Source organism: Malaya genurostris, chromosome 3 (assembly GCF_030247185.1).
Source record: "Malaya genurostris strain Urasoe2022 chromosome 3, Malgen_1.1, whole genome shotgun sequence".
Lineage (NCBI taxonomy): Eukaryota > Metazoa > Arthropoda > Insecta > Diptera > Culicidae > Malaya > Malaya genurostris.
In genome coordinates, this window is record NC_080572.1 from 243,190,345 (window position 1) to 243,211,438 (window position 21,094).

The 21,094-nt window shown below is 35.7% G+C and overlaps 1 protein-coding gene across 6 annotated transcripts in view; it reads right to left on the bottom strand.

Moving 5' to 3' along the window:
- Window positions 1-21,094, bottom strand: part of LOC131438700 (obscurin) — a 153,290-nt gene that overhangs the window by 90,787 nt on the left and 41,409 nt on the right. For all 6 annotated transcript variants that reach the window (XM_058608881.1, XM_058608877.1, XM_058608879.1 and 3 more), the window contains exons 3-7: window positions 5,514-5,638; window positions 5,258-5,425; window positions 5,024-5,155; window positions 4,781-4,957; window positions 4,413-4,578 (exon numbers count right to left, since the gene is read on the bottom strand). In XM_058608881.1, the coding sequence (XP_058464864.1) occupies window positions 4,413-4,578; window positions 4,781-4,957; window positions 5,024-5,155; window positions 5,258-5,425; window positions 5,514-5,638 (768 nt within the window). The remainder of the gene's footprint in view (window positions 1-4,412; window positions 4,579-4,780; window positions 4,958-5,023; window positions 5,156-5,257; window positions 5,426-5,513; window positions 5,639-21,094) is intronic.

Consider the following 21,094-nt stretch of genomic DNA (forward strand, 5'->3'; position numbering starts at 1 on the left):
CTTAGTTCGATTTGATGATGACTTTTTTAAAAGTCGTGACAAAACAATTACTAAACTATTCAATTTATAGACTTCAATGTGCACAAAAAAATAATATTTTGTGGCAAGTACCATAGTAATGAATATATACTGAAATCTGATCTGAAATACAATGAACCTTATCATTGCAAATGTCAAGGACAAGGATATTTGAAAAGAACATATCTCGCCTGCAGACGATCGCAGACGAGTAATTCAACCACGCTATGAAAGCTCTTTTGAAGTAGTTCAATATGTAAGTAGTCTCATCTGCACCTTCCTGCGCCTTTTGATAATAGACAAGTTAGAATTTTATGTAAAAAAACATGAAAAATTGCTCTATTTGATTAAACTGGAATGATAGAAGCATAGTATGTTCGAGAAAGTTGTGTAGTTTTTAAAGATGAAAAACTTTGTATAACATGAAAAACTCATATAAATTGAAAATATATATGTTTTCTTACAAAAACTGGTTTTTGGAAACCCTTTTCAGAAAATACATTATATCTTGAATTAAACTCAAGTTACGGAAATAGTACCTTCAGCAAATTTGTTGGAAATAATTTTCTGCACAACTTTGTCGAAGTAACTTAGCCCCTATGTTATCCCTGAGCTAAAATAAAATTTTTATCTCACTTTTAGGGGGATTAATCACATAAACAAAATTTGCCAAAAGATGGCGTCTATCATTCTGAGCAACTTTTCTGAAGATACTGTACCTCAAAAACCACGATCCTATGAGTTATCAATTAAGAGCGTGAAATTGCGCTTTTGAACCACTGTGCACTGTTCCATTTAAAAACATTATTACGCATAGTCGCATCAAATGCGCACAAATTTTGAATAAATACTAATAGAAGTGGAGTTTTTGGCTAATAAACTCGTAAATAGAAGTAATTCCATTTTTGTTTTCTTTGTGCTGTCTCTCAGCAGTGATGGTGACCGATAGATAGAGTCAAATTTTCTGATTTTATTCACAAAATTAGTAGCCAATGAGAAATTCGTGTTGGATTGAAATTTTGCTGGTTTGTGTCCAGGATATTCGCTCACTGAACACATTCTCTAAAAACAAGAATTTTTTTTTCAGCAGGTAAATTCTGAATTATAACTAATTTTGTAGTTATTTTGGAATTTTTGTTGCTGAAATCAACTAATTCGAAAACAGTAATACGAGTTAGGCGCAGAGCTAATTCCGATCAGTCCGTGCAAAAATCAAAATGACTTAGAAATCAGATCAGCTGTGATTACGCAACGATGATTTTTTCCTTGGCTAAGATCACTTATTATTAAATCAGCATGGTTTTTTTTAATGTACGCGAACAGTATTCCTAAGATCAGCAATGATCTTAGAGCCCTAATGATTTTTGATTTTCGGTTATTTTTCCAGCCTTGCAAAAACAGGACACTTTTGGGAAATTGCAAAAACATCCATTACAACTAGGTTTTTACCCAAGCTATCTATGCCGTTGTGGTTAGGCTTCAACCTTCAGCTACGATTACCAAAACGTGATTTGGAAAAATATGCATCATTTTTCGTACCAAGTCGCGCTGAAGCGACCAACCCAAAATCCAATATTTCAGGAATCGCGGGGCAAAAATGTAGAATGAATACAGAGTAGGAAGTAAAATAAAATAGAGAAGAAATATAGATATTAATCTTAATATATGTTTCAAGAATCTGTAAGAATCTCCGCACATAAAATTAATTTTCGGGGGGCGATAATAATTACATTTTCCACGCAATCGAAAGTACTGAATATTCAGCACGAAATAAACCTTTAAAAGTACTGACCAGACTGTCGTTACGATGTACAGAAATTAAATATACTTAAAAAATCAGAAAATGAAATGTCTGTCACATAAAAGTGCGGTTTACAAAGTCAATCAATGGATCGAAATAATTACTGGTTTATAGGATACTAGCTGACAAGTCGAACTTCGTCTCGCCTGAATTTTTTTTTAAATTTATGTTTTCGAACAGTAAAATTATCTAACGTTAATGTTTTATTCTATTATTTGAACGGTTACTTGGCCTACAATAAACGAATTACGATAAATTCATATTCAATACATTCAATTCGGCCTGAAGAAGAAATATTATCAAAAATTATTGTGAACGTGTTAAAAGCATTTGTTACGAATCAATTAAACAAATGCATTTTCTTATCTTCAGTGCATTAAACAGAGATTGTAGATCTCTCTCAAACTAATGGGTGGAGTAGAACCCCATTTTAAAACTTGAAGGGTGGAGTAGAGATGGCCAAATGTATATTTTAAATTTATTCCGCAAATTTACAAAAGCTGCCCTCGAAACTTGTTGTTTGTAATTGCATATAAAAGCTCAATTGTAGACTAAAGACGTTTAAAAATTTAATGGCAAATCCTTGGGATTATCGGATGGAATCAAATTGTTTTGAGCAGTTTTCCATAAATTGGTTCATCGCTAGTCTGGTGATAATGCTTAGTTGTGTTTTATGAATGTTCGTAGAATGGCAATCAAGCAATCAGGATCAATTTTCGAGTAATTCTTCAGTTCTAGCGGAGTGAACATTTTGAGTGATTCTACCACTATCCTTCTTATCAATTATAATAGATCACACAACTAATGGTTTTTACATACCACAACTTCTCCTCCAGGTATGATATTCACGATTAGCATTTGTTAATTTGTTAGGAGAATGAAATGATTGGCTCAAGCAGCTTACAAATGTTATGAATAGCATCCTAAGCAATTTTTAAGTAATCCATCCTTGAAAATTTACCCTAAATGGCTGAACGAACTTCAGCATGCTAAATGCAAGGAAAATCTCTTTTTTGTTTTGATTATAGAGGTTTCAAACTTAAGATCATTCGCCTCTTCGAGCTAGGAAAATTTTATGACTATATGTTAGGGGTTGGGAATCGAACCCAGACGGGCAGCGTGAATGAATGGCATCGACTTACCCATTACGCTATACCCGTCCCTGTATTTGACCTCATTATTTTAATAGCAGAGTCCTATTATTGATTTATTCAACTCACGCCCATGATGGCCAACATTATTCATCTAACTGATTACACTGCACACAATGCATCTACTGGTAAACGATATCAGAACTTTTGATCCTGCTTACGATAGATCTAGTGTTCTTTTCTTCAACGGCGAAATACTGAGCATCTCGTTGCGCGCCAAACACAAATCGTAGATCTAGTAATCATTGACAACTTTTTCAACAACACGGACCAACGCCATCTGGAAGACTCATGCAACACTCAATTCATCGACCACTGCCGATCGCCATTACGATTTACGAGAACCCGAGACGACATAGTCAAATGATACTATTATAGTTTTAAGTTAGTCGTTAAGTAAGATTAGAAAATACCCTTGGCATCTTAGAGCTTAAGCAGTGTGCCTAAAATTATATTACATTATTGAATAAAAAAAAACTTTTTCAACGGAAAATTCCATTGTCCATACAAATCAACAATATGGATTTATCCAAGGGGAGAGTCGCTTAACACAAACTATATTGTGCCTCTAAAAAAACACGGGCTATACTGTGAGTCTAAGTGTGCCACGCTGTTCCCCATGAAACAGCTACTTGTCAAAACTGAGTCCTTTGTGTGCCGCAACTGTGCAACTGTATGAAAACGAAAGTGCCTATATTGATAAATGCGCCAACGCATTGTGTTAATGTGTGATTGGCACATTGTTCTAAGCGTCCTCCCCTTGGATTTATCTCACTTTTCCGGCAAGTTTTCCTAATTTTTTTAATGTACGAACCCGGTGGGGGAAAAACTGATCAAACAAAAAAAGAATCATGTAGATCCATCCGTTCTTACGTGATGCGATTACAAAGAATGATCTCTGCATTTATATATATATATATATATATATATATATATATATATATATATATATATATATATATATATATATATATATATATATATATATATATATATATATATATATATATATATATATATATATATATATATATATATATATATATATATATATATATATATATATATATATATATATATATATATATATATATATATATATATAGATATAGATATAGATTTAAGCTGCCCGATTCAACCCCGTGTTCGGTCTAGCCTCGGTCTCCCCTATACAAATTTTTTATCGCGGCGACTTTCGATTCATTTTAAAAGTTGATGTGATCTTATAACAACTATACTTAAGGCATAAAATCGTGAATTGCACTAATAGCAGAGATTCACCAATTGAGCATGCGTCGGATTGAACGCGACCACCGTTTGACCGTATGATGCTTACAAATATGTTGTTTCTCCATTTTGACACAGAGAGGGCAGAACATCCGATTTCGGTTAAGCTTTCCCCCCGCACTAAGCTTTTAAGTTGAATTATAGAAATGACTTACCATAAAAAAATCCCGCACAAAATCGTTGCTGGCGAGAAACTCCTGGGTGATCGGAGCATCGCGGCAGTACCGCACGTGCTTGTCGAAATCGCGCTCTAGCCGCAGGAAAGTTTTGCCTATCATTTTCGGATTGTTGGCATTATATTTGACGCCCTCGATTAGCACTCTGTCCGGGAAAATGGAAAGCAAACGAAAGGAAACAACGTCAGTAGTACTTTGCAACCACATGCATCTCACGGCCGATATTCAATTAATCGAATTAATTCATTCGCTCCTCGTCGTCATGCCTCAGTGAAATTCGTTGGAAACTAACCAAGCGCAAAGTGGTGCAAATTCGCACACCACACAAAATAATGATTCATACGTACGTGTTATGGAAATCCGCGATCTGCTTGAAGTTATTGAATATATCATCCTTGTGATCGCGAATCTGCCGCGGGATTTTGTTGTCCGGGTTATCGATGTATTTGATGTAGTTCTCGACGACCTGCTGCAGATCCTTGCCGAATTCTTCTTCAGTTTCAATCAGCTCTCGAACGACAGCTCTGTGGAATAATGGCAGAATCAGAGTTTTTTTTTGGTTTTGATCAGACGACGATGATTTTTCTTACTCTCGACGGTAGGCGGCATCGTTGGCTTTCTCACCAAATACGGCCTGATCGGTGTGCATAATGTCCAGCACCGACACCGGAATCCAGCCTGCTTTGGCATTGTCGTCACCATCGAAGATTCGTACTTTCCACCTTTTTTTGGATAGAAGAAATAAGAGTGTAATCAAAAAAGTTATTCACTTTTATTCAAAACTTTATTCATTGAACAACAAAAACCCTTCGATTCGAACTTACTTTTCGTTTGGTTTCGGCTGGTACTGTGGTGGCTGCGGACTGACACTTCTCCGGTGCGAGCTGTGATGATTCTTCTTCGGTTTGACGGCCAGTTTATGCTTTGAGAGTGAACTGTCCAGCAAATTTTCAGTTTTACCTACGCTCAGTAGTGGATCTAATTTCGGTTTCCTGTATATTGAACGTGCCGGAACGTACAAAATGTGTCAGTTTCGGAACCATCCTCCCGGGGAAGGGGGTTGGATTGACAGGTACTTACTTGGCTGCACTGTTCGCTGTGGAATCACCCATGTCCAGCACTTCGACCAGATCTCCCACCCGCACTGAGATCGAATCGGGTCCTTCGGCATTGTAATTTTTGTTTACAACCAAAATATCGTACATCTGTGGGAATCGAACGAATGACGAACGGTATAAAAGTACATGACGGACAGACACCAAAAACAGAAGGTAATTAGTTTTCAGTTGAAGCGCGGAATCATTATAACGTGATGGTGAATGTTCAACAAGTTTTCGATGCACTCCTCAATTATATTTTAGTTCGACGATCTATTTTCGCTGCATCAGGAGCTCGTCCGTATGCTTATTGTAAGTTTTAGATTTTGTAGCACCAGCCAAAGTTCTCTGAATGAGTAATAAATTTGTGAAAATGTTTCCTTCCTACCTTGTCAGAGTAATATTGAACATTTATGTTTAAACATTTCAGCAACAATCAATAGTAATCAAATCTGACAGACAACTGCCCCTCAATCCTCGCAGGAGGAAAATGGAAGCTCCTCTCCCCCTAGAAAAAGGGTGACAACGAGATCCAATACACAAAAAAATATTTGAAAACTCAGCTAAATCGGCCACGTAAAGCTTGTACGCAAATAGGCCTGAATAAAATATCTCTAAAAAAAAAATCTGAATGATTACAAAAATTAACAACAAGTAGAAAAATCAGAATCGGCTTGCTTGGATGTGTACGAAACTTTGCACACATTCCAAAAATTAACAACAAGTAGCAAAAATCGGGATCGCCTTCTTCGATTTGGACGAAACTTGGCACACGTCTTCAGTATGGCAAACCATTCGCTTTGCGTGGATGGAGAGGTCGAATCAAGACTATCTTTTTAAGAGGGCAAAGCCTTTTGATTGTATTTTTTTTTTCAAATCGTTGTGCTTCGGGTAGGGTCTAACACTTTTGAAAAATGATTTTTTGTCTTTGCATTTTCTTATAGTAAAACAATTCAAGAAGATTCTGTGAAATTGTCAATCCTATCGGAATAAAACCTAGAAAGTTATAGACCTTTATCTTGACCCTTGAGTAATAAATTGTTTCCATTGATTTTATACACAAAAAACTTTAAAACGTGTAAAAAAAACCGTACTAATTCAGGAAACCGTGCAACAACAAAACCGCGTGAAAAGTTGGACGGAAAAATTTCAAAAATTGTAGATTTGATTGTTTTTTTTGCTAAAGGCTATAGCAGGATAAGCATCTGCCCCCAAAGGGAAATCCTTTTTTTATACCACATTCGAAAGGTCATAGACTGGAAACAATTTTCTCCAAGATTCAACCCTTTAACTGCCATATTGACGGAGCTAGGGTGGTTCTATTGATTTTTATTTTATTTGATTTTTGAAGAAACCGCTTATCCAAAAAATTTGAAAAAATAGGTATATTTAAGACATTATGGGGAAGGTTTACAATTTTTTTCAAAATGTTTGAAGATGTATTTCTTCCATTAAAAAATACTTGAAAATTTTGAAACATATTTTATCTCTCTTCCAATTTTTCACCACCCTGGATTTTTTAGTGATAAATAACAAATTTTAGACATGTTAAAGTGGTATGTTTTCATATTTTAAAAAAAATGTGGACGACCACAATATTTGATTTTTTCTAAAAAATAAATAACAGTCGACCATGCGTCCCCATCAAGTTCTGTTGAAAGGAAACGCATGGTGCTTTGTTCTAGTAGTTTATGCAACTCAAGCGCAGGGCTTAGGAATCAAAGTAACGAAAAGGAGAAAATGAGTTTCAACCTTTGCATGATACATACACGATCATACTTCGGGTACAACCTAGAAAGCTACAAAGCAAGAACTTACTGGTATGTGGTTCATATATGAATGGTAGTAATACGTGAACGTCGCGAGTATCATACATATGAAATTCGGTTACGGCAGTCAAGAACTAGAGCGGCTGTCAGTTTTTACGTGTTTGCTGAAAACGTCAATCGAATCTTTAGGATGGTTTTCATGGTTTGAAACAGTAACAGATATAAAAAATATAGTGATGCGTTATATTTCGTTTTTGAGTTATAACCTTTTGCATAATTTCAAGTCATGCATTTATCGACCATGTCCATTAAAAAACTTGATTTGCTGAATCGATTTCTTTAATTTTTGGGTATGTTGTGTAGAATGGTCCGTACTTTCCAGAAAATATAATGACGTATCATGTACCAATCAACTCAGTAAGTGATTCTTCACTCTCAGAGGAACGCCTCCAGGTTTTTACTGGTTTAACATGGCCAAATATTATTGAGCTTCGTGATATGCTGGTGTCAATGAGAAAGATTTGGTCGTATTTTTGTTCAAATTGCGAACGTGAAGTTCTAATAAGTCAATATCATCAATCCTTGGATTGGAACGAAAGCAGCAAGTATCGAAATATAGTAGCTATGGAATAGAAGCATTTGAGAAGGATGTTCTGCAAAGAAATTTTGGATTTAAAGCTTTATCACAAGATGACCTAATTGAGACACACATATCACAAAAAAGCTATTCGGGCCCGTAATAAGTTGTATCTCATTTTTCAAAGCTTAAAAATGCTACATCGAGTAAACTCCAAATTCGACTAGATATTTGAGAATCCAGCGCCGTTGTTGTAAATGCGCTATTCGAAATAGAACTGTTGGTTGCTATTCACACGTGGCCGCCATTATTTACTACTTATCTCATGTTCGGTTTTTATCCAGAATAGTGAGACCGGCGGAAATATTGTCAGAAATGCTTAAATCAGAACAGCTACAAACGACGAACAATGAAAGAAGTTACGATAATAGGTCTATAGAATAATCGAAAATAATTAGAGAAAAAATGTGTGCTTTCAAATAGCAATGTATTTTTATAATATTTTTTATCCCATTTCCCATTTAAATGAAATATACAGTCAATAATCCTAAGTAATCGATTCCAACCTTTATCAATGGTCACTTCTGTTTGACACCAATATAAAAAAGAAAAATTCAATTCGCTGTTGTTCCAACTCGATTGTGCATTTAGTGAAATGTACAGAGTTGGCAAAGGGAAACCGCGTTGTACGAGACCCCACAGTACAAAACGATTTGACCATTTCAAGAAACACTATCAAATTATTGAATTATATACAGTCACTTTTGAAACTGTAACGAAAATTTCATTCTTTCTTTTATTATTATTTCATTGCATCCATCAGCAACACGTAAAAAACTGACACCCGCTCTAGTTCTTTACTGCCGTAACCGAATTTCATATGTGTAATACTCGCGACGTTCATGTATTACTACCATTCATGTATGAACCACATACCAGTAAGTTCTTGCTTTGTAGCTTTCTACGTTGTACCCGAAGTATGATCGTGTATGTATGCAAAGGTTGAAACTCATTTTCTCCTTTTCGTTACTATGATTCCTAAGCCCTGCGCTTGAGTTGCATAAATTACTAGAACAAAGCACCATGCGTTTCCTTTTAACAGAACTTGATAGGGACGCACGGTCGACTGTTATTTATTTTTTAGAAAAAATCAAATATTGTGGTCGTCCACATTTTTTGAAAATATGAAATCATACCACTTTAACATGTCCAAAAATTTGTTATTTATCACCAAAAAATCTGGGGTGGTGCAAAAATTGGAAGAGGGATAAAATATGTTTCAAAATTTTCAAGTATTTTTTAATGGAAGAAATACATCTTCAAAAGTTTTGAAAAAAAATTGTAAACCTTCTCCATAATGTCTTAAATATACCTGACTTTTTTCAAATTTTTCGGATAAGCGGTTTCTTCAAAAATCAAATAAAATAAAAATCAATGGAACCATCCTAGCTTCGTCAATATGGCAGTTAATGGGTTGAAACTTTGAGAAAATTGTTTCCAGTCTATGACCTTTCGAATGTGGTATAACAATATGACTTCCCTTTGGGGGCCGATTTCACATGCTTATCCTGCTATAGCCTTTAACTGTTACTTCATAGTAAAAACTGAATTCTAAAAACCAGCGTGAAGTTACGAAAATAATCTAGTCATCCTTGATCATTCCATTGGATGATAAGTTAAAATTAGAACACTTAGGGAATATTCAGTAGTGTTCTAGTTCTAGATTCATAATTTATGTCAGTTACAAAATTTAAATCTGAATTTTATAACAAGAAAAACTATCAGCCCCAGCAGTGTTTTACTCGTGTTTCAAATATACAAAACCTGTTTTAATCAACCTAGTGGTGTAATGATGCCTTTCTCATATCAATCATACTATCATATAAAATACTGTGGTATTCTTCAAAATAATTTTCTTCGATTCTTAAAAGAATAACCGAAATCGGTTTGTTTGACCGTCTACTGATAGAAAACTATCAATTGGAAAAGATTTGAGGTCGGTTTAGAATTTTTTTTAAGGTTTTTCCCCATTTTCAGTGATGGTATACAATCTTTAACCCACTTTACCCTATATTTCCGGATACGGAAGTCGCATGAAATTCAGGAATTACGTATGGGACTACAGGACCTTTCATTTGAACCTAAGTTTGTGAAAATCGGTCGCGCCATTTATGAGAAAAGTTAAAACACATATTTTCTTTTTTTTGTACCTTTTACCTCATAACTCTTGAACCGAAAGTCGAAGGTCGAAGTCGAATACTCACGAATTTTTTATGAGACCTCAAGACTTTTCATTTGAATTTAAGTTTGTGAAAATCGGTTCAGCCATCTTTGAGAAAAATTAGTGCACTTATTTTCACAATTTTTTGCACATTTTACCCCATAATTCCGGAACCCGAAGTCGGATCCAAATAATAGTGAGGAACTTTGTATGGGACCACAAGACCTTTCATTTGAATCTAGGTTTGTGAAAATCGGTCGCGCCATCTATGAGAAAAGTTAGAACACATATTTTCTCTTTTTTGCACATTTTACCCCATAACTCCCGAACCGAAAGTCGGCTCCAAATAATAATCAGGAATTTTTTATGGGACCTCAAGACCTTTCATTTGAATCTAAGTTTGTGGAATTCGGTTCAGCCATCTCTGAGAAAAGTTAGTGCAAAAAAACGTTACATACACACATACGCACATACACACACGCACACACATACACACACAGACATTTTGCGTACTCGACGAACTGAGTCGAATGGTATATGACACTCGGCCCTCTGGGCCTCGGTTCAAAAATCGGTTTTCACAGTGATGACACCTTTCTATATGAGAAAGGCAAAAACAGAACGGCATCGTAGACCAGTTTTAAATTTGACAGAAGAACTGGTCGAATAAATTAAACTAGAACGGCTTGCCGGGGAATATGTTTGTTCCAGTTTCTGTTCTGTTATAGATCTTCCATATAGAACTTCTAGCTGCTGAATTTGCTCTTAGGCAAACGTAGACAAATTAATCTAAATGGCTCATGCCTTCTGTATAATGCATTACGAGTTTGAAAAAAAAAGTGAATACGTTGGTACAAATTAAAACAATCGAGTAGTAAAGTGCTGATAACACCACCCATAAGCATTTTCACTACAAATAAAGCTTAAGAAAAAGTTCTTTTCTATTGAGAAGGTGCGATGTGTAGTAAACGGTTACGATCTTGATATACATTTTTAACTTAACTTAACTGTGTTAAAGACTGAATTGAAGGGGAAGAATTGATAGAGATGAATACGGATCAAATTAGAAAAATTGTATTGCTATGTGTCATGCCGAAGCAACTCATTTTTCATCGGCGTAGATCATAACACTGCTAGAGCTACACTGCCCTGAAAAAGTTTGGACTCACTTGGAGAAAAAAAAATTTATGCAGCATTTGAACCATTATCCTCAGAAAGTTGTAACGGATTTGAGAATACCACTTATGAAATGAGTTCGAACATATCCACTGTTTGTGACATTTCTCGTTGCGTTAGTTATTGGTTTTATTCAGAATCACTGCCTGAGCTCGATTTGAAAAACCTTCGAAAAAGTAGAGAAAAACTAGAAAATTGGTTCGTTTAGAATTGGAAATTTTGCATTCAATGCATGCTAGATCTCCAATGATTGTTTGGCGCGTATCGAATTATGCAATGTTGCTGCCCGCTAGAGAGCAAAATATGAATACTAGATTACTAATAAAACCGTTTGGCGCCAAACGAGCTGATTTGTGCAAAAATTGCTCTGAGCCTACTTTAATCAAGTTTATTTCGAATCACATGTTCAATTAAGTAAGAGCGCCAAATGAACAGTATACAGGTTTCCATTTTCCGATATATAAATTTGGGTTCAATACCGTAAAGTCAAATTATAAAACGACTATAAGAAAAGAAATGTGAATTGTATCTTCTTGATAGATATAATTATTGCTTTCACAATGCACTGAGACAACAGGATCAGCACACCTCAGCTGTCACTTCAAATTAAGACCTTTAACTCAAACACCAAAACTGTTCGGCTCTCTACTTTTTGGAACGATTCCATTCGAATTAGAAGGATGTTTTCTGTTTTTTTTTCGGCTTAAATTTTTCATAAGCATTTCCCGTGCTATACCTTCGAAGGATTTTTTGGGCGAAATTTTGTGTAATTTTTTCTAGAAACGACCTCCAAATTTCGTCAATTGCTTCAAGTTCGGTTATTTATTTGAGTCCAAACGTCTTCAATTGGCCCAAACGCGATTCGAATTATATCTACCCAGAGTATTCCGAAATTTCAAATTATTTGCGTTTGAGTAACTATGAACAGTTTCGTCCAATGTACTCAAACCATCCCGTTAGCCTTCTGTTTTTAAATTACATCGATTGAACCGAAATTTGGGAACTCTTCGACATGTTTTACCTATTCGAATGATTCACTCTCTTGTTCAATAATAATTTTTGAGCTGTGAGAAATTCACAGGGACAGCTACAGGTACAGAAATAAAAGGAACAAGTACAGAAGCTAAGTTCAGGAAATAATAAAGAAGGCACAGGAACAAGTGCAGAAAGTACAAAACCAAGTACAGAAATTCCGCGCATTCCAATGATGCCCACTGCTATGTCATTTCAATTTGAACGTCATTTTCTCATCCGTTCAACTTTTTTGTTACCGTGAATAATAATTATGAGTCTGTAGCGTGAATTTAGAGTTATTTTCGGATGGTAAATAGTACGCTGCCTGTTTGCGTTTCGGCAAACCATCGGTATTGTCCTGTTGTCCGCTATATAAAAAGGTTAGGACCACTATCATAGAGCATTATAATGATATTTTTCTTCAATAATCATTAAAATTGATAAGTAGTGTTAATTTTATACATCTAATCTAATATTATTGCGCTACGAAGTGTGCAGGAGTCCGCTAGTATTATAATATTTCGATAGAATAAATAAATGATAATTCAAAAAATCATTAATAAATGTGTTGCCATACAAATACGTACATTAAAATGTAGATTGATGAATAAAGTAGCGAATGGAAAACTAAACCATTTTTACAAGTGAGTCCTAACTTTTGTAGGGCTACATTCCAGTTTTGCGACAATATGTCAATAGTCCCGTGAATTGTTGAATTAATGATTTTTTGTTACATTTTTATTAAATTAGCTCTCATAATAGTTTTCTTACAGATTTATTTTTAAACTCTCGTCAGAAACCGTGTTAAATTCGAAAACTGCGTAAATAAATACCGTGTAGAAAAAGACGAATTTAAAAAAATCGTGTTAAAAAACATGTAAAAGGAGACCTTAGTGTACTCGCGAATATAGAACCTTTAGTGCAAACTCAGCAGTTGGATGTTTTGTATGAGAGGTCTATAATAGAACTGAAACTGGAACAAACATATCCCCAGCAAGCCGTTTTAGGTTCATTTATTCGAACAGTTCTTCTGTCAAATTTAAAACTGGTCTACGATGCCGTTCTATTTTTTGTATATTTGAAACACGAGTAAAACACTGTTGAGGGTGTCAGTTTTTCTTGTTATAAAATTCAGATTTGAATTTTGTAACTTGCATAAATTATACATCTAGAACTAGAACACTACTGAATATGCCCTTAGTGCAAATTCAGCAGCTGGAAGTTTCATGTGGAAGATTTATAATAGAACTGAAACTGGAACAACGTATCTTCAGCAAACCGTTTTAGTTTTATTTATTCGAACAGTTCTTCTGTCAAATTTAAAACTGGCATACGCTGCTGTGGATGCATGAAACACGAGTAACACACTGCTGGGGCTGCCAGTTTTTCTTATTATAATATCTAGATTTAAGTTTTAAAACTGACATAAATTATGCATCTAGAACAAGAACACTACTGAATATGCCCTTAGATGTCACAAAACATTATAAGTAAATTCTGATAAAAATCGATGAAATCTTCAATTTAATCGATTCGCTCTTCATATAATTTAGTAAGTTAGTATATTAGATCCTTTTCTCCCATTACACGTTACAAATAGGTTTACAATTTTCACTACAAAAAAATCACAGTCATCATTTGTGACTGAACACCCAACATAAATATTGACAATCGAAATTTAACTCATATTACTATTAAAAATACATTTAAAAAAACCTATCTGATTCACCTTGGGTACCCCAGCTGGATACTGATATGTGCGATTTTTATCGTGTCTCTTTTGCTTCTTGGTCTAAAGTATTTATTTCCAATTAAATCTCGATCAACATATGACCAAAACGATTTAATACTTGTCAGACATGTTTATTATTTAAGCTACTAACGAGATCAGACCCATCAGGACTCAAACACCCAATTTAGAAACCGGCGAAAACGTACCGATTACTACCGACGATAAAATTTACTCAAAATTTGTGCATTGGTATTACAATAGTTAATTTTTCACGTTACAGCTTCTGCCAACTCATGTCAGACAGCGGTGTCTATTCATAAGCTTGGACTGTGCATCACGTGAAAGGTGAAAATATAAATTTAAACTGTGCTTGAAACTGGTCTCAACGCTACGGAAAGTTAATGAACCGGGGACTTCAATAGGGGACCTTTCCTCTCACAATTCATTCATGTGTTAGTATTTGCCTTAATTTCGCTTGATATGCACAATATTATTGCATAACAAAGCGAACTAGATTACGTGGTCGGGGAACCATTCGTCATAAGTGAGTCATAAGTCACTGAAAACATTTTCGACGCGATAGAGTGTGAGCATGTCATAAGGCTACTCAGATGGAAAGTTTTTGGCAATAAAATTTGCTAAAAATAAACAACTAGCCTCATTAGTGAGTGTAGTAAAAAAATTTGACACAAGAAATTCGATTAGTCCAATTGTAATCCACTATCGGACAGATTTCACATCTCGATTGGAACTCGCACGAGCTTCCAATATTGAACCCATCCGCTGTCACACGTTGACATTTGGTTGGCGATTTCCGTGCAATTCCTAGCTCTTCTTAATGGCAGCTTGAGTATTAGTTTCGTAAAACATATCCCTCTTGGACCAGAGAGTGGATGTGTCCGCTCATTGACTGGCAGTTGCCCTAGAATCGACGTTTCCTGTCTCAATCCAAACTGTCCGAAGCGTCGCCCGAATGACGTCCGGAGTTCTGATCTGCGAGCCTGCCTTGACTTGCCGAGTGAACCGTCGTTGTTTGGCAATTCGGGTCAAAGACACTGAGACGGTCGAGTTTTGTTTCATGGAAATTATTCATTGCACTCGAAAATATCATAAATATAACCACCTAGAAGTTAAGCTCAGTTTGACATGTTTACTCCGTTAGTAATCGACGGATTCGACCCTGTAGAAAGTGGGGCATTTACTATCATGCATGCTCATTAAACGATGAGATTAATTCTGTATCCGATGTATCATAAATTCACAAACATTACCCGATCTGCAGATTATATCCGAATTTTTCCGATCCGAACGTTGTTATATGATCCGGAAAAAAGTACCCTCGGAAACATAATTTAAATATTTTGTGATTATTCTATACTACCCGTGACATTTGAATTTGCCAAAAGTTCGGGTAAAAAATTACGATCCACAACGGGTATGACATGTACGTTTCGAATTTCTCTTTCACTCTATGAATTTACCCGATCAGGAACGAGTAATAGAATCTCAATTAGATGTGTTGTTTTGAACAAAAAATGTATTGACGAAAATATGAAAAAATGTCGTTGTTGTTGAGCTTGTTTTGGACATTCGGTACCGGAAACTAAAACTTTGCTTAAGTAGCAAATGCTCCTCGATCTAAAGCAAGTTTATTTGGTTCAACTGAATAGAACGAATAGTATTAACCACATTCAATTCTATAAGGAGTGCAAAGCAATTGAATCTTCTAAAGACAATAACAATATGCACTATGTAAATTATAGAAAACTTTGTCGCAATACGGAGAAATTCAAATACATACAAATGAATGACTCGCATAAGGGGCTGTCCATGAAAGACGTCACGCCGCAAGAGGGAGGGGGTGTTTCATAAAACGTGACCTTTTGTGACTGGGGGAAGGGGGGGAGGTTTTTGGAATGTGACTTCCAATATTTTCAATGAGCGCATTTTTGAAATACCTAATTATATTACTGCTTTGCCCTATTTCCTGAAAAAATCTTCACAATAAACGTTTACATTCTATAGGAAAACGTGTTTTTTTATGTAAAATCTGCTTCTTGTAAATTCGGAAATGAATGATGCAGCAAATCATTTCTGTTGTGATCAGCAAAAGTGCACGGAGGAGCGAGTAAATTAGCGAAATTAATAAATTTTTCCTAATATGCGTAAAAAGAAAAAGATGCCTTCAAACGGTTTAACTTAAGTTATGCACTGACAATTTTTTCAGTAATTTGATTTTCTAGTATTGATAATAGTATATCATAAGAATTTCTCTTATCTGATTCTGATGCAGTTTATTCAATTGTACTCCATTTGAAAAAGGGCGGGAGTTCAACGATTTCAGACGTAGATCATGTCATGTCTTATCTTGATCATATGTGATTTTCCTCTTACATAAATCAAGAATCATTTTAGCTCAAAATCACTACCCATTGTGTGACGGAAGATCAGTACCGATATTGATCGATGTGATTTAAAATTCACTGATCAACTGATCAAGAAAAGATTCTCCAGCAATGATCTCGTTTTGATGAGGTTTTGGTCTTTATTTTCTCAGCCCTGTATGCTACACTAAGAAAATATTATTCTTTACCTAAAACAATAATATATTTGTGTACCCCTAGGAGGAATAAAACATATGATTTGAATGTTTCATCAATTCCAACCAAATACTTTTATTAATTTATATAATTGACATTAATAAAATAATTCCGATGATTTTGTAGTTTTAGGAATATTTTTTAATCTAATGACTTTATTTTTCCCTCATATTTGTATGGTTTGTCATACATATTGAGAATGTATTGAGATGAATTTTTTTTATTTTGAATTCGTGACATGTGACATAGGGGGGGTGGGGGGTCTTTGCTTCTGTGACAATTTGTGACAAAGGGGGATGGGGAGTCAAAAATCGTAAAAAAAAGCGTGACGTCTTTCATGGACAGCCCCTCCCGAATCTCCCGAAGCCACCCTGATCGAAAATGTGTGCAGGGTTATGATGAAAATCTGTGCACGATTCAAAGCATTTGATACGCTGAGTACGAAAAAATGTCTGATGAGTCGAAGACAAAACGTAAAAACAATCATTTAACTGTGATTTATTTGATATGTTTTACAAATTTGACAGATCAATCTGAAAAAGATCTTATTAACAGATCAAAACCGTAAAAAATTACATCGAACAATGTGTTATAAACATCTAAACGAGATATAATTTTCGTTAGATTTTGTTACCACTCTCAGATCGGGTAAATATCCATGATCATCGAAGCATTCTATTTTCGCCCTCTGAAATGTTACCTTCTTGGCGTAGTAAGCAATGCGTTACCACGAATACCGGTATCTATAGAAGCGCCAGATTTATTTTTGACTTTCACACGAGATGATATTTGCAACTTTCCTGACATGTTCTTGCTTGTCTCTAATATTTACTGGATCTTTTGTGTGCGTGTGTGCATTCGTTTTTCAATAAGGTCCTGTACATTGGTTAAGAATTGCTTAAAATGCACAGTTTGATGAATTCGACCAAAGTAAGTGACAGATTGATATTCCATCTGTTGTTTGATCCCAGAGACATATTCTGTCCGAATTCGCCCTTTCCGAAAAATCGATTCCATGTTTTAATCTTACATCATCCTCAACACGATCGAGCCAGACTGCTTGTGATTTTCGGAGAAAGGTCTCCGGATTAAACAGTCGTCGTCGTCGTCCCCGCAGCGGAGGGGCTGGGCGATGAAAATAATTCATTTTTTTCGTGCGTCGCAGCTCGTGTTTGGGGGAAACCAGGTCGAAAATGTGTCATTGGCATTTACGACATTTGATTAAAAGTTGAATAATAATAGTAGCAGTTAAGCGTCTAGCAGATGATTTATTTCGAGTGAATCGGTTTCCAGGGATACATTAAAACATAGATTATTTCGCCGAGCCAACTGCGTTCGCACGCTTGAAGTGTGTTGGATGGCGGTGATTCAGCTAACGATCACTGCAAAACGGCAGTAATAGCACTGTAAATGAAATTTAGAATCACCCACCCACTTGTAACTCACAGCTTCAGGAATGAAATGGTCCATTTGATGGGTGATATAGCGCAACCACCGGCACTGCATCAATTAAGTTGTTCAACTCGATTAAGTCGTAAACCAGTTTGCGCATCACAGTGCAACATTTTATGCTGTGCCAATCCACGAGGTCGATGATCTTTGTGTTGATAAATTACCGAACGAATCAGAGTTGTTCTGATCGACTAAGTTGATTCAAAAATGAAATAAATATCAGCGCCCATCGTCCATTCAAGAATAGTTTCCATTGGTTTGTTTTACTTATTTCATTTACTGTGAAATTAACTGTGAAAAATATACGTTTGTCATCATTTCGCGACACGTGCACTGACACAAACTAATTGGGAGAAAATGGCAGGAAAATAATTCTAGAAAATCTGCCATTGGTACAGGTACCAATTTTCCCACGCACTAGAAATGAAAAAGGGCTATCGGTAGAAAGGCGTCAAACGATGTGATACTCCTACGATACACGGTGCAATCAAATGGTTCTGTACCGAAAAACCCGTGGGATGTTCATCGTCCAGCCGTTGTGTTGTGTCACTAAAAAGTATAACTTTTCGTTACACGTACATTTCGAATTAGTTTACGTTTCACCATTGAACAGGACAAAGCCATTGGATTCGGAAGAGCGAAACTGCCCGCCAAATGTGTTTTACATTGCCTTTTCCATAATGCCTGGGAGTGCGATGGAAAACAACTGACGTCAGTGTGCACAGTCAATGATCTTCCCTCGTACGGTTAGGAAAACACCATTAGCAGTAGTAATCCGAGTGATTATTACTACTTTGTTTTCCGTCAAGTAAGGAAAAACATCAAATCAACTCACAAGCTACTTATGTCCATCCGCGACATTCAATTTTCTGTCCCATATATCACAGATAATTGCTTCCGTGTAGTAAAATTCTGTGAATAAAAAAAATATTCCAAAACAAGTAAATGACAACCGGGTGCTGAATGGAAAATTCGTAAACCACTTGGTTAATCCACACCGACCGCACCGCAAGTATAAACCAACTTGATGTTTGACCCCAATCGGGTAATCCGGCATAAGCCGTCGCTGTTTGTTTTTGTTTTCCAAGTGACCTTGTTCGAGCTGCTTGGTCAGTTACCAGTTTTCGTGTAATATTTTTAGAATTATATAATGCAAGTTTCGCGCAAACAGGACCGTCTTTCTAGCGCTTAGGGCTGATGTATCTATTTTCATCCTATTAGCATCTAATTTCTCGACTCACAATCGACGGATTAAGTAGTCATCAGTTTCCAAATCTTTACTCGTTTCCAAATCTCGAGAAGCAGTATTGTAATAATATTAAGGGGCAGAGCTAATAAAGGTCATTTTCATTGACTGAAAAATAGACGAAAATGACAAGAAATTGTCACTCTCAGCTTCGCTTGCAAACCATGAGAACGAAATCCAAGACGTTAGTTTGGTTTCGTCTTGTCCCAGAGGCAGTGGCGTCTCGTGACAAAATTGACTACTTGTGCACTGCTTATGTGGTATGATAGCAGATGTAACAGTTCTTTGTAAGTGAAAACTAAAGATTGAGGAATGGAGATTCGCTTGTGTTTTCCAATACAATGAGATTACGATATATTTTCGGATGGGATTTTTTATTAAGCAAACAAATCTCAAAGCTTAGCTGAGTAATTCTCTCTTCTTAATCTGTGCAGTAACTCATGTGCACGGAAAAGACACTAACACAGCGACAACAGATACTTGAAATTTTATGTCTGATGTATATAAGATGCGTGTAAATACACGCAATATCGGTGCGATCTAACCTGCTTTCATTGAATAAAAAAGGATGCCAACAAATTAATTGAATTTGGATGGGGTTGGGGATGCAGTTCATTCCTTCAATTCGACCGGTTGTGCAGTGCACGAGGTGCACATGAGAACGAGACGCCACTGCACAGAGGAAAGAGTGACGTTGGCAATTATGCTCTCTCATTTTTTCGATGACAAACGAAAATGCCTCGTCTCTCTTCGTTTGTTCTGGTGTCGGTCATTTACGAATGAGACAGTAAAACATTGAGAATGAGACTGCTGGAATGGTTTCTTTCATTGAGAATGTGTGACAATTTTAAGCTCTGTTAAGGAGTGTATCGAAAATAAGCTATCCACATACATTTGTGTTGTACGCATGTGTTTGTGATGATTTTTTAAGCTCAGGTCACAGTATGCTGTGCGTTTGGCTGTCAGCTTTCGTTTGTTTACTTGCTTGTGCGGTTGAAATTCTGCGTTCTTAAAATGTCGCGTATTGAAAAGGGAAATTAAAATTAAGGTTCTGGACCCATGGCTAAGTGAGAAGGGTATTACTTTGCGAAAGTTGGCGAAGCGATCTGGAATTCATCATGCCAGTTTTAAAACCATCATTAATAAGTTTGGGGAACACTATTCTTTGGATGAGCTACCAAAATGGTGTTATAAATAAATATCCAAGTATCTCAAGAACAGCTACTTTCAGAAGAAAGGATATCATGAACAAATTTATTGCCTTGAACCTGTAGAATAATATTCTACTGTTTAAATGATTATCTTTCAACGAGAACTTGAAATTTCGAATATATCTGAAAATTGTTTTAGCTGTAACTTCTTCATTTTTCAAAAGGCACGGATGGGATAGCTATCAATCTTTAGGTTTTAATAACCGCTTTAAAATAAAAATTATCAAAAAAAATTAAAACCATGCTTTTTTTATTTAACTTTTTCGGATTATTTGGAATTATTGAGAAAAATAATCAAAATTTTTTTTCAGTGTATATTTTTTCTAGAGTGCCCAATCGAGTCCCTACAACTTCTTCCTGAACGCCATTTTTGAACAATTACCGGTTTCCGAGTTACAACGATTTGAAAAAGGCAATTTTGGTGAAATGCAAAAATACATACGCCCTTTTTAAACATCAGTCGTGAGTCGGATTGACCTCTCAATCCATTCAAAACTTATGGTTTGCCATACTGAAGCCATGTGTAAAGTTTCATCCAAATCGGAGAAGGTCGATTCTGATTTTGT